The following is a 13,400-nucleotide window of genomic DNA, read 5'->3' as shown; positions in this document are numbered from 1 at the left end:
TGAGAGCAGTTTCAGTTGCAATTACTGATTACTAAAAAGCCAGAAAGGGGTCATTAATCTTTTAATGAAAATACACCGGTCCGGATTCAGTGCACCCAAATTATGTGTCATTTCCTATCAACTCAGTGCAACTCCTGCAGCCATTTGAATGCTGTGTGCTCTGGAGTCAAGTCTTGCTGAGACAGGAAGCAAATCTGACCCAGAGAGTGTATTGTCCAGCTAGGTGAAGGATTGCTCCACAGTGGAGAAAGGACCTTTTAGCATCTGGTTTTCTTCCAGAACAGAAAGGGCTATCCCACCTCTACCTCTGAATCTTTTCTTAGAAACTTTGTTGCCACAACACAGGTGAGGGTGGCTTCTCTGTACTCCGGAGCCAAATCTCCGTGAGCATCGTACCTCTGAGTAATGAGTGGAGTGCAGCTGCCACCTGGGGTCTCCTGAGATCCTCAACAGCCACAGGACATAGGCCTACAACCCCATAGGTCTCCACTCTTTGACAAAAAGCACAGCAGAGACTGCTTTCAGTACCCCAGGGAATCCCGATTTACAACATCAAGCATTTTCAAAGGCTGTCTGCTATCATGAAGTTTTGTCCCCTCACATCCTTATATAGTGACCCAAATAAATTTTAATTATTTGCTACTAGTAGAAAATAGGGTCAGAGGTGTAGGCAGGTGGATCTTTGTGAGCTCCAAGACAGCTAAAGCTATACAGAGACACCCTATCTCAAAAAAACAAACAAATAAAATAAGAAAAAGAAAGAAAAAGAAACACATAGGGGAGACAGAGAGAGAGAGAGAGAGAGAGAGAGGGAGAGAGAGAGAGAGAGAGAGAATAGCATTACAGAAATTCAAACACCTAGGTTGCCTGAGGGTACTGAGAACGTAGTCATGAGACCAAAAAGCCATTTGCAGAAGAGCAGTCCATTCAAGGGATTCGCAGGCACTGTCTCCCTTCCAGCTTCCAATCTCATTCTAAATGTGACCTGGTTTATAATTTAGATTTCTCCTGGTTATTTCTTTATTACAGAAGCTTTGCTCCTTCCATATATGTGATACCCTCTCTGATCTCCAAAGCATTTACTGTAATCCTATTTTATTTTGTGTTGCCTCATTACCTCTGCCAGAGGTTCTCACCCTTCCTGACGCTGCGACCCTTTAACACAGGTCCTCATGCCGTGGTGACCCCCAGCCATAACATTATTTTCACTGCTACTTCATAACTGTAATTTTGCTGCTGTTATGAATTGTAATGTAAATATCTGGCATGCAGGATGTCTGCTGTTCGAAAGGGGTTGTTTCCCACAGGTTGAGAACCTCATTTAGTCCCTCTCTTCTGTTTTGTTCTTTCGGGTAATGACTTTCCTCTAGTGTCTGGTGAGCTTTGGTTGACTGTAAATAATCTTAAACTCCATGGAACCGAATGGAAAGTCTGTGATCAGGGTGGGGCAAACCAGAGGGAACTGAGTAGGACTTGCTGTTCTGGGCCTGAATGTTAGCAACAGTGGGTCTTTTGTCTTGCTTGTCATGTAGGGACAAAAGTTACCCAGAGAGGGATCCTACTGGCTCCTGCCTGGGAGATAATTATGGCAGACAGAAATCAAGGTGGCCAAAACTCAGAAAGGGCTGATTCAAAGTGAGGGGCTTTGTGGCTCCCATGAGACCCCAGTGCATGTGAGGCTGGGGCAGCAGCAGCACTGTGTGCTGGGAAGGTGAACTTCACAGTGGGTTCAGGATAGCTTTGGTGAGGGTGAGGACCTGTCTCAGAAACATCAAAGGAAGAGGGTGAGGGACTTAGGATGTAGACTTTGAATTTCCCTATTTAACATCTGCCTTTCTCTTGTGACTCACTCTCCCCCCCCCTTTTCCATTTTTTCTTATACTAAGTGCATGGGTTAAAAAAAATGCCTTATGAATCTGGGCAGCACTGTCCACCAGCCTCTATCTTAGACCACAGCTGTGTAACGAGTGATTGCCAAGTCCGGGATCTATAATTTATCATCTCAAAGACTAACCGTCCCATCATTCTCTACAGAGGAAGAGTCAGCAGGCTGTTCTCCTGTCTGGGGGTCTAACCCCTGTGCACAAAGACATCCAACCAGTCTTATGCCTCCTAAACTGCCGTACAGTGTGGCTTCTGCACCTATTACTTGCTAGGTTGTAGGTCAAGAGCTAGCTTGCTTTTCCTTGATTTCTCTTTCTGTACACACTTAGGTGTCAGCCCCCCTATTGTACCTCGATCACAAAGTGTTTTGTTTGTTTGCTTTGTTTTTTTGTTTGTTTGTTTGTTTTTGCCTCTGTGTGTGTGTGTGTGTGTGTGTGTGTGTGTGTGTGTGTGTTTTGCCGGCTTGTACCTCTGTGTACCATATGTGTGCCTGGTGTTGTGGAGGCCAGGAGAAGGTATCTGATCCCCTGGACTGGAGTTACAGAGAGTTGGGAGTCACCAGGTGAGTCCCTCACTTGGTTTTTGAGACCCTCTCTGACTGTGGTTCTCAGGCTGCTCTGTTAGATGAACACCCTACCTACCTTAGCTTCGAGAGCTCATCTGAGAATCTTCACCAGTATTTTAATGGCATCTGCAAGGGATCAGAGTCAGAACTAAGGGCCCAGCCCTTCACCCACAGGGCAATTTAGAGACATAGATTTTTGACAAAATCTTTGTCTTTCACAGTTGATTATCATTTTAGACATTAGCCAAAAGTCAGCTAGAACATTCCTGGGTTCCCTCTCCTAGGCCTGAAGTTCCCTCTAGTTACTCTTCTTAGGGAACTATTTTCCTCTACATTTGGCTACAAAGAAGATGAATAGATTGTGAATTGAAAGTACGCCAAAGGTAGCTGTGCTTTGTGCTGTGGAAATGTCCATAGTCCCAGCATTTAGAGACAGACACCAGCAAACCCTCAGCCAACCAGGGCTACATAACAAGGATAATATGGGAAATCTCACTACCTTTCTTATGATAGCAAAATTCAGGGGCTGGAGAGATGGGTCAGTGGTTAAGAGCACTGTCTGTTCTTCCAGAGGTCCTGAGTTCAATTCCCAGCAACCACAAACTGGTTTACAACCATCTGTAATTGGATCCAGTGCCCTTTTCCGTCTTGTGTCTTAAGGCAGCTATAGTGTACACATATACACAAAATAAATATTTCTTTTTTAAAAAGATAGCAAAATTTATATAACTTACCAAATAAAACATCTAGTATATAGCAAATTTCTGTGCAGGACAAATTTCTACCCAGAATTATGGGAATTTGCTATTTTACTATTAAATCTCTTGCTCAGCCTATTATCTCAAGAGGATAATAAAATAAGATTAAATCTTGTCACTGTCCGTATCTCCTGCTCCAGGACAAATAATTTAGGACATCTAAACCAGTCCTTCCCTTTCTTCCTTTTCTTTCTTTCTTTCTTTCTTGTTTTTTGTTTTTCTGAGACAGAGTTTCTCTGTGTAGCCCTGGCTGTCCTGGAACTCACTTTGTAGACCAGGCTGGCCTCAACTCAGAAATCCACCTGCCTCTGCCTCCCAAATGCTGGGATTAAAGGCATGCAACACCATGCCCGGCTAGCCCTTCCCTTTCTAATCGGCACACTAGACCAGTGCATTCAGTGTGTCTCAGGGTGACAACCGGAAGTAAGGGAGCCTCCATGCCCAGCACAGTAGCTGCATGAGTGATGATTAGGGAGAGGGCAAAGGGATGGCTTTGTGTGCACCATAGAGTCTGTCCCCTAGTCCAGGGCCAGGACCCAGTGCTTGGCTTTCCAACACTGTTGTTTTCTAAGGATGCCCACAGGGACTGGAGAGATGGCTCAGCACTGGAGAGCACTCATTCTCCCAGAGAACCCAGGTTCAATTCCTCAGCACCCATGAGTATGCCCACAGCTGTCTGTAACTCCACCCCAAGGATCTGACACCCTTTTCTGACCTCCGTAGGATCAGGCACATAGGGGATGCACAGACATACATGCAGGCACAAAGGCCTAAACACATAAAATACAAATAATAATTGAAAATTGAAAAGAAGGGCTGGAGAGATGGCTCAGTGGTTTAGAGCACTGTCTTCTCTTCCAGAGGACCTGAGTTCAATTCCCAGTAACCACATGGTGGCTCACAACCATCTGTAATGGAACCCGATGCTCTCTTCTGGTGTGTGTCTGAAGACAGCTACAGTGTGCTCATATAAATAAAAATTTTAAAATCTTAAAAAAAAAAAACCACATTCCATTTGTTTTCATCTCTGTACCAGGAAACGAAAACTTCATTAAAAAAAACCTGCAGCCCTCTGAGATGACCACTTTTAAGTCAGATTCGTGTGTGGTTCCCTTTGATGCTTTCTGTTTTGATGTGGAGAGAGGATGCAGAGAGCATGGCGTGAATGGGGCAGGAACGATGCCCACAGGAGCCTCCCCTACACTAGTGAGATGATACGAACCATAGCCACAAAATGCTCCGGAGTACGACGCAGCGAAGCAATGTGATGTCATGTGACACATTCTTCTGAGGAAGAGATACACGAGGCAGGTCCATCTGGGGGAACATACACACAAAGTGAGTTTTGTTTTTGTTTTTGTTTTTGTTTTGACAGGGTTTCTCTGTGTAGTCCTGGCTGTCCTGGAACTCACTCTGTAGACCAGGCTGGCCTCAAACTCAGAAATCCACCTGCCTCTGCCTCCCAAGTGCTGGAATTAAAGGTGTGTGCCACCACTGCCTGGCTCAAAATGAGGTTTTTAAAAGATTAATTTATTTATTTTATTTATGTGAGTACACTGTAGTTGTCTTCAGACGCACCAGAGGAGGGCATCAGATCTTATTACAGATGATTGATAGACATCATGTAGTTGCTGGGAATTGAACTCAGGACCTCTGGAAGAGCAATCAGTGCTCTTAACTTCTGAGCCATCTCTCCAGCCCTCCACACAAAATGATTTTTAAAAATCAGTGCAAAATGTTTGATGCACACAGAACGTAATACGAAGACATGTTGGTGAAAGTAGTTGCTGCTTTTAACTGTAAATATTAGGGTTTTTTTCTTTTAGTCCCTTAACGTCAAATTAAATCGAAGGAAAACCCTCACTTAGAAACAGAAGTCCTTCTCCATTCCTAATGAGCCCAATCTTTAAGCAATTTGAAATAAATTCTGTGCATTTATTCCTGGGCTGCTAGAACAACTCTTATCAAATATATGACAAAGAAGGTCAAGTGCTAAAGTCCATAGATCTGTAGGAACTTCCTGCTTTACGCACAGATCAAATGTAGGAGGCCGCAAGCTGTTGGCAAAGGAGGGACTTGGAGGATGCTTAAATAGCAGGCATGCTTTCTCTAGTCAGCCAGCAGCTGACCCAGCCTCCAGTCACCATGAAGGCTCTCCTGACTCTGGGACTCCTCCTGCTTTCTGTCACTGCCCAGGCCAAGGTCTACAATCGTTGTGAGTTGGCCAGAATTCTGAAAAGGAATGGAATGGATGGCTACCGTGGTGTCAAGCTGGCTGACTGTAAGTCTCTTCTTGATGGCTCCAGCTAAGCGCTCAGAACAGGGACAGGAGGGCAGTGAGTGACCAGAGAGGAAGCTGCAGCATACACTATCATGGTTGTTCCCTGTGTGACTGAGGTCATTGGACTGAAAGCATCTGTTTTGGTCTTTTGAATCAGAGATGCTGGGATGAGGGCTTGGAAGGAATATTGTGTGCCATGCTAAGGCAACACAGGACCTGAGGGGCTCAGGGGCTGTTACTGGCTTTTCCAGTTGCTTCAGACTCAGCAGACCATGAGAAAGGGGGCGGAGAAGAGATGGGAGATTCAGCCATTCAGAACTTGGAATGTGTTATCTGGGACTGACGTGGTATTTGTCTTCATTTCACTTACTGTGGTGTGCAACTTTTGAGATTTTTTTTTTTTGACCTATCTACACAGGGTAGAGGGATCCTACTTGCCCCTAATTGGTGGATAAATGAGGTCCTCAGAAACTGAGTATTAAGTGACTTAGCAGCGTTCTTGATTTTGGGGTGGCCTTTAGCGTCACACAAGGAAAGATGTGGAGGAGGAACAGTTCCTCGTGGCTTATGTCATCTATGTTATCACAATCAGATTCCATTGAGGTGCCTGCTACTGAGCAGAGTGATGTGCGTTTGGGTGGATGGATGGATGGATGGATGGATGGATGGATGGATGGAACTGCAGAATAGCCTTTTCTGTCCTGAGGTTCTTGCTTTATATATTCTCACTACACATTTGTGATGGTGCACAATCCTGGAATCCAAGCAATGGGAGGCTGAGGCAGGAGATTGCAAGCTCAGTGTCAAAGAAGGATACTTGAGACATGCAAATTCACACTGGTTCTAAGAACAGTCTCTCTGAGAAAATCCTTATTTTTCTAATATTGATACTTCTAGCAGCAAACACAGCTCATATTAATTTATTAAATGTGCCTAACTACTATTTGCATTTTCATTTTAGGCAGAGGTATCTTGAAAGATGAAAGGAGGTCGGGAGTGATGGTAAAAGCAATGGGAGAATTACCTATTTTATTTGAAAGGCAATGGGGTTTCACCACACAGCACTAGCTGACCTGGAACTTGCTATGCAGACCAGGCTGGTCTGAAACTCACACAGATTCACCAGCCTCTGCCTAACAACTGCAGGGAATAAAACTGAACACCACTGGGGCAGGTTTACGTTTTAAAAGGCCCTTAACCTGGTTATTCTTTGATTTGTCCTCCAAGGGGTTTTCTTTGGGGCACTTGAAAATTACTTGCTGACTGGGCACAGCAGTTCTACCTACCTGAAGGACAGAGGCAGGAGGATCACTTGACACCAGAGACTACCCTGGGCAACACAGCCAGACACAGGCTGAACTAGTGGTAGCATATTCTATAATTTAACCACATGATTGTATTTCTAGTACATCACTTCTAAAATCCAGCCAGCTCAAAAGGCTGATTTTGGTATCAAATATGGATCATTTGCGGTTGATGCTTATTGATAAATTTTCTTTTCATTCTCAGGGGTGTGTTTAGCTCAGCATGAGAGCAATTATAACACACGAGCTACAAACTACAACCGTGGAGACCGAAGCACCGACTATGGGATATTTCAGATCAATAGCCGATACTGGTGTAATGATGGCAAAACCCCAAGATCTAAGAATGCCTGTGGGATCAATTGCAGTGGTAAGAAATGGTGGGGTACAGTGCTAACAAACAACCATTCTGCTCTTACTGCAAGAGCAGAGATTCTGTGCAGGAGGAGTAACACTGGGAGAAGCATCAGGAACCTGGGGAAGCTGCCTTCACTGTTAGAGAGTCATCAAATGAACCAAGTAAGGCAGTAGGCTTACAGTATAGTTTGGAGATAGAATACCCTGTCTACAGATCAGAGGGCCCTTGGTCCCACCTCCAAAATCAATGAATGAATGAATGAATGAATGAAATGAAATAATTAGAGGCTGGACAGATAGTTCTGATGGAAAAGTCATCACGGTTTGACTCCCAGCAGCCACAGAAAGCCGAGTTTGGTGACATGTCTTTGTAACCCGAGCACAGTGGAGTCTGACACCTGCAGATCCATGGGGCTCACTGGCCAACCAGCACAGCCTGCTCTGCAAGCCAGTTCCCAATGGCAGAGCCTGCCTGAAAAACACTGTGGACTGCTCCTGGGGCAGCCCTCAGACAGTGATCTATAGTAATTCCTGCTCTATTAAATCTGGTTGTTAATTTTTCAAGATAAGATGGACTTTGGGGCTTTCCTTGTAACCTGCTTAGTCTGACTTTAACAGCATTCTGGACACTCATCTATATTCACTGGGAACTGTTAGAAAACTCCAGCAAAGGAGTGTGACTCCCAGTGTGAGCACTCAAGGATGGACTTAACTGAACCCTTTGGGAAATGCTCCCGTAGAACGTCAATTTATGATGTCCATACATTTAAAGTTATATGATGCACATATGTGCTCACACCAAGACATGTAAAGATTTTACAGTTTTGCATAAATTATACTTAACACAGCTCCATGATGTGGATATCACACAAACCACATCTGGAATAACAAATACTGACCTGGATTCTCACGTTAAAGAGGGACTAAAATTACAGGAGCAATGTTCTGTGCTTGAAAACAGCACTCTTAAGTCTCAAGTCACAAAGCAGCTGGGCTCCTTCTGTTTTACTAGTTATAACCTGCTAGGAAAATCTTTATACATAAAAGGCTTATACTCTGTTTTCTTTTTAAAGTATTAATTTATCTCTGTGTGTGAAATTTTTGCCCGATATGATTCTGGTCACCATGTGTTCCTGGTACCAGTGTAGGCCAGAACAGGGCATCAGATCTCCTGGAACTGGAGTTACAGACAGTTGTGACCTGCCATGTGGGTTCTGGGAATCGAATCCTCTGGAAGAGCATCCGGTGCTCTTAGCCACCGAGCCATCTCTCCAACCCCTGGTTTTTCTTTAGGATGCATTTTCCCTGGGAGATGCCCAGGTGACAGTTCTCTGCCTGCTCTGTTTCCCAGTGTGCACATGAACAGGGCCTGCCCTCACCCTAGCCGACAGTCACCCACCCTCCAGTGAGTCCTCTCTGCCTCGTGGCTTCGCTACTTTTCACCAGGGCTGGGATGCTGTGATCCCGATCAGATTCACAAGCTCAACCCCACGACCACTGAAGCATATCCCAGACCCACCAGGGACTCTGTAAATGAGAAGTGGGGTCACATGGAAGGAGCCCAGCTGCTTTAAGACCAAAGACTACAGCATGTTGTTTTCAAGCACAGAATATTGCTACCATAATGTTATTCCCTTTTTAGGGTGAGAATTCAGGTCAGTGTTTGTTACTGCAGACATGGTTTTAAGAGCAAATCAATAGACTGTCTCCAGTTATCACAAATGCAAGGACACTAGAGAAATAATTCGTTGAACTCGCTGCTTACTGCCACAGAGAACGCTGGCTGGATCTGACCTGAAGTGGTTCTATAACTGTCCTTGTCACTCCTCACCCCTGTCTTTCAGCTCTGCTGCAGGATGACATCACTGCAGCCATACAATGTGCAAAGAGGGTGGTGAGAGATCCCCAAGGCATTCGAGCATGGTAGGTTAAAACATTGGAAGGGGAACGGCTGGCTCTGTTGATATAAGCAGTGTGGCTAAGGCCTAAGTGTCATTCTGAGAAGGGCAGGTGCAGCTGAGGCTTAACCTACAGCATCATCTTTAGGGAATTTCTCCAGCTTGTGAGAGTCCCCCATATACCTACTTCCTTCTCAGGCCTGCAGGCTAGCTGTAGAATCAGTGGACTGTACATTCATAGGATAAGGCATTGCTCTTGAGCATCCTGTGCTCTGCTGAGGAGGCAGAGCATCAAACTGCCAGGTAGACTTGGCTCCAGAGTCAGAGGCGGCTTCTGGGTGAAGGTATAGCCTGTGTGTCACAACAGCTCTTGGTCCAGAACCCAGTCCACTTTAGTGTCACACACACAATATATCCCCTCTCAAGGTCTGAGTGTGCGCATGACACAGGGCACAGATTTCAACCATTTATCCCCATGTCTCTTTCTCCCACAGGGTGGCATGGCGAACACAATGTCAAAACCGAGATCTGTCCCAGTATATTCGGAACTGCGGAGTCTGACCGCGGTGTGCTTCTACTGCAGCCCATTCTGTCTCTTTCTCACTGTAGGAGTAGATATGAGAGAGGTCACACTTCCTCGCTTTCCCCTCCAAGTAACAGGACTTCAGCAGAAACAGGGCAAAACAGACACTTCCTCCTCACAAGCTTCAGCTGATGCTGTGTTGTGCAAAGTCTCCCTTGTCAGTCAGCAAAGCCATGGATGCTGGTGACAGTCAGCCAACACAGTGATTGCCACACAGACATCTCTGTAGGTCAGTTCTTCAGCCAGGAAGTGATTCACATTGACTTCCATTGGAATTCATCTTAATCAGACCTGTGTGAATAAAAATACAAGAACTGTTTATAGGAGACCAGTTGATCTTGGGAAAACAGCAGTTGTGTGAGCTGCAGGGCTTTGTGCAGTCCCAGCACCCAGTTAGAACAGCCTCTGTGGTGGGCCGGGAGGGTTTCTGAGGGCACAGGAATCTCAGTGGATGAGAACTGAGATTGTCTGAACTCAGAAACTTATCAGGGAACCTGTGACCTGTCTTTCTTAGAGCTGCCCCTTTCATCTTGCTTAAAAAATAAATTCTCAGCTCATGTGTCAGTCTGTTTAACCCTTGAGAGGATGTTCCCAGTGTCATGAGGCATTCAGGAGGACTAGTGAGCTGTGCCTGTCCTGATCTTTCTTAAGTTCCTTCATTCATACTAACTCTGAGACAGAAGAGCTTGTACCAGCCAATAACCACAGGAGCAAATCTAATCTCACAGTGAAAAAGTACAAATGGCATTAAATGATTTTCAATGCACAGGTTGTTTTTTCTTTCCGCTAAAATGGTGTGTCTGGGGGAAATGTTTATATATTGGGAAATAATCAACTTGGTAGTCTTAACTGGGCTTACACTCTCACCTACACATAACCAGCTGAATATCTGGTAAAATTCAAGAGCAATCTGGGCAATCTCCCTCCATTCCTAAGTGGCCCTTGAGAGAGTGAACCACTCTTTATGTCCAGTGTCTCCCCCAACTCAGCCTCATCTCCAGCATGCTGCTTCTTTCATGCCTCTGCTGGCTCTTAGATTGTGACTTCCTTCCTCAGTGTGGGAGTGCTCACGGCTCTATCAGTTACCAATTTTATATTTATTTGATGTATATTTATTTACTTGCTAGTTTAAACTTACTCACCGTTAACCATGATGTGAAGACATAGAATGAAAAATGACAGGACAAGTGTCAGCTCTGTTAGAATTTCCTATCCTATCAGACATGTCAAACTGCTATGCTCTGCCCTGTTCTGCTCAGCACATAACCTTCTCTATGGTACCCACACTCTGTGTGTGTGTGTGTGTGTGTGTGTGTGTGTGTGTGTGTGTGTGTGTGTCTGTGTTTGTGTGTGATATTTTTTACCAATGTTTATATATTATATTTTAGGCCCATATATATATATACACACACACACATATATACATATATATATACACACACACACATATATATACACATACACACACATATATCTAAACATGGGTCTAAATTATAATGTATGTGGAATTTTGTATACTAGCTGTATTTCCATCTCGTAATCTCATCATCAGAACCAGTACGAACAGCGCATTTTGAGGCTGCCATTTGCTCTCCACAAATGGCCTGAGTTCACTTCCCTTTGCCTTATCCTTCAAATTCAGAGCACCTGCTGGTTAACTGAGCTCCCCTCTGAGCCTAGAGGAATGACAGCCTTTGCAAAAGTCCCAGCAGCCACCCCAGCTAAGAGCTTCCAAAGATCTTTAAAAACTGCATTGGCGGGGGTGGCGAGACGGCTCACTGGGTAAGAGCACTGACTGCTTCTCCTGAAGGTCCTGAGTTCAATTTCAGCAACCACATGGTTACTCACAACCACCTGTAATGAGATCTAACACTCCCTTTTGGTGTGTCTGAAGACAGCTACAGTGTACTTGTTTATAATAATAAATAATTCTTTGGGCCAGAGCAAGCAGGGCCAGAACAAGTTGGTCCAAGTGGAATGAGCATGATTGGCCAGAATGAGCATAGGTCTTAAATTCAATTCCCCACAATGACATGAAGGCTCACAACCAACTGTACAGCTACAGTATACTCACATACATAAAATAAATAAATCATTCTTTAAAAGGAAAGAAACTGCACAGTCAGAAAAGAGGGAGTGGGGCGCCAAATGCCTCCTTCCAAGCCCGGGGACTTGATTTCAAACCCGGGATGCACAAGATAAAAGATGAAATGCACACATCACATGTCTTAGTGACTCCTAAACATCTTCTCCATCACCTTGTGATTGGTCTGATAAAGAGCTGAAAGGTTAGAGGTCAGCAGGAGGTAGAAGGTGGGACTTCCAGGAGGAGAGTGGAACTCTGCGAGAGTCAGGTGTGAGGTGAAGGGATGCAGAGGAAGAAGCTCGCTGGCACTGAAGGAGACATAAATTATGAGCCTCCTGCCAGAGCATAGTAATACATATGGGTTAATTTAAGTTGTAAGAGCTAGTTGGAAACAAGAGTTAGCTAAGGGCTAAAGCTATAATTAATAAATACAAATATTTGTCTTTATTCAGAGCTGGGGAGTGCATAGAAAGTCGATATCCTTATACACATATATTGATTAATGTACTTTTTAAAACATTAATGAAATCAGGAGGGACCTCCAACTAGCTTCATTCTGTCTCGGTCATGTCTGAAACATTCCCGTGGTGATTGCTGCCCAGCGGAGGTTTTCCTTCAGAGGCACCGGGCTCTGCCCTAGCGTGTTGGCTGATAGGTAGGTGGTGCCTACCCAGCCTCCTCAGCAGCTGCAGACCGCACAGCAGAGACTTCTTGCCACTGCTCTGGGCTTCCTGCTCAGGAGTGAGTGTGCAGTCTCTCAGTGTGAAATGCGTTTTTATAAACACCAAGACTTATTTTGTCCCCTGCTCATTATGTTGCTCTTCCTTCTCTGATCTCTCCAAGGCTGTCATTGTGACTGTTTTTCATTTTCTGTTGCTGTTTCCTCTTAGTCCTTTCTGTTTGGTTTTTCCTTCAGTAGCGTCTATCTAGTACTTGCCATCTTTGGTTGACCATGGAGCCTTAAGCACTAAGGACCTGAATGGAAAGCCCAAGATCAGGGCAAGCCATCCCAGAAGAAGTGGAGTAAAGCTGGTGTTTCTCTGTGGGCCCAAATATTAGCATCACTGAGCGTTTTCTCCAGCTTCAGACAGGAGTCCTTGAGGCTGCCTCTTTTCTGAAGGATCGTTGTATCAGACAGAAATAGGGACACTTGAGTCCAAAGGGAGCTGGTGGAGAGTGATGAGTGAGTGGTTGGCACTTGTAATCCCAATACTGTGATGAGGAACAGGCTGCACCAGAGGAGTTTCTGGAGCCTAAAGAGCCCGAAGTATCCCTAGATAAACTAGGGAAGGGAAACCGCTGTCCTCTGCTACACCCAATTGCAACACACCCCACTACCCCCTCCTGCTAAGAGGAACAAGTAAGAGTGGAGAGATGGGAAAGAAAGAGAAGTAGGAAAGTGTGTGCAAAATGAGGAGAGGCAGAGCTGGTGATGTGTTGTTCATGATTAGAAAGGATGTGAGTAGCCTGTCCTGCCACTTGAAGCCATGGTTTGGTCCTGGCCCATGATGCCACTGAGGACAGTGTCTGGGTTTGTGGCTATATAGCAGGGGTGGTCTATGTCGATGTTATCCCTGAAGGTCATATGGACATCCCTGTTGTGGGCTGCCATCAGGTACCATGTTTATGTCCAAGGGATGCCCAGAGCTGGCCGTGCCCCACAATGGCTGCTGCACTTGCCAAA

The 13,400-nt window shown here is 45.0% G+C and overlaps 1 protein-coding gene across 1 annotated transcript; it reads left to right on the top strand.

Moving 5' to 3' along the window:
- Positions 1 to 5,322: 5,322 nt before the first annotated feature.
- Lyz1 (lysozyme 1) lies at positions 5,323 to 10,396 on the top strand. The gene is made up of 4 exons (NM_013590.4): positions 5,323 to 5,488; positions 6,998 to 7,162; positions 8,994 to 9,072; positions 9,542 to 10,396. Exons 1-4 carry the CDS (start codon positions 5,353 to 5,355, stop codon positions 9,606 to 9,608), a joined length of 447 nt encoding a protein of 148 aa, NP_038618.1. The 5' UTR covers positions 5,323 to 5,352; the 3' UTR covers positions 9,609 to 10,396.
- The last annotated feature ends 3,004 nt before the right edge of the window (positions 10,397 to 13,400 follow it).

This window comes from Mus musculus, chromosome 10 (genome assembly GCF_000001635.26).
Source record: "Mus musculus strain C57BL/6J chromosome 10, GRCm38.p6 C57BL/6J".
In the NCBI taxonomy this organism is placed as follows: Eukaryota; Metazoa; Chordata; class Mammalia; order Rodentia; family Muridae; genus Mus; species Mus musculus.
This window is presented reverse-complemented; position numbering and strand designations above follow the sequence as displayed.

Coding starts and splice junctions, on each gene's coding strand:
- Lyz1 (NM_013590.4), top strand. CDS start 5,353: ATGAAGGCTCTCCTGACTCTGGGACTCCTCCTGCTTTCTGTCACTGCC. Junction 5,489..6,997: donor TGGTGTCAAGCTGGCTGACT/GTAAGTCTCTTC, acceptor TTTCATTCTCAG/GGGTGTGTTTAGCTCAGCAT. Junction 9,073..9,541: donor CCCCAAGGCATTCGAGCATG/GTAGGTTAAAAC, acceptor TTTCTCCCACAG/GGTGGCATGGCGAACACAAT.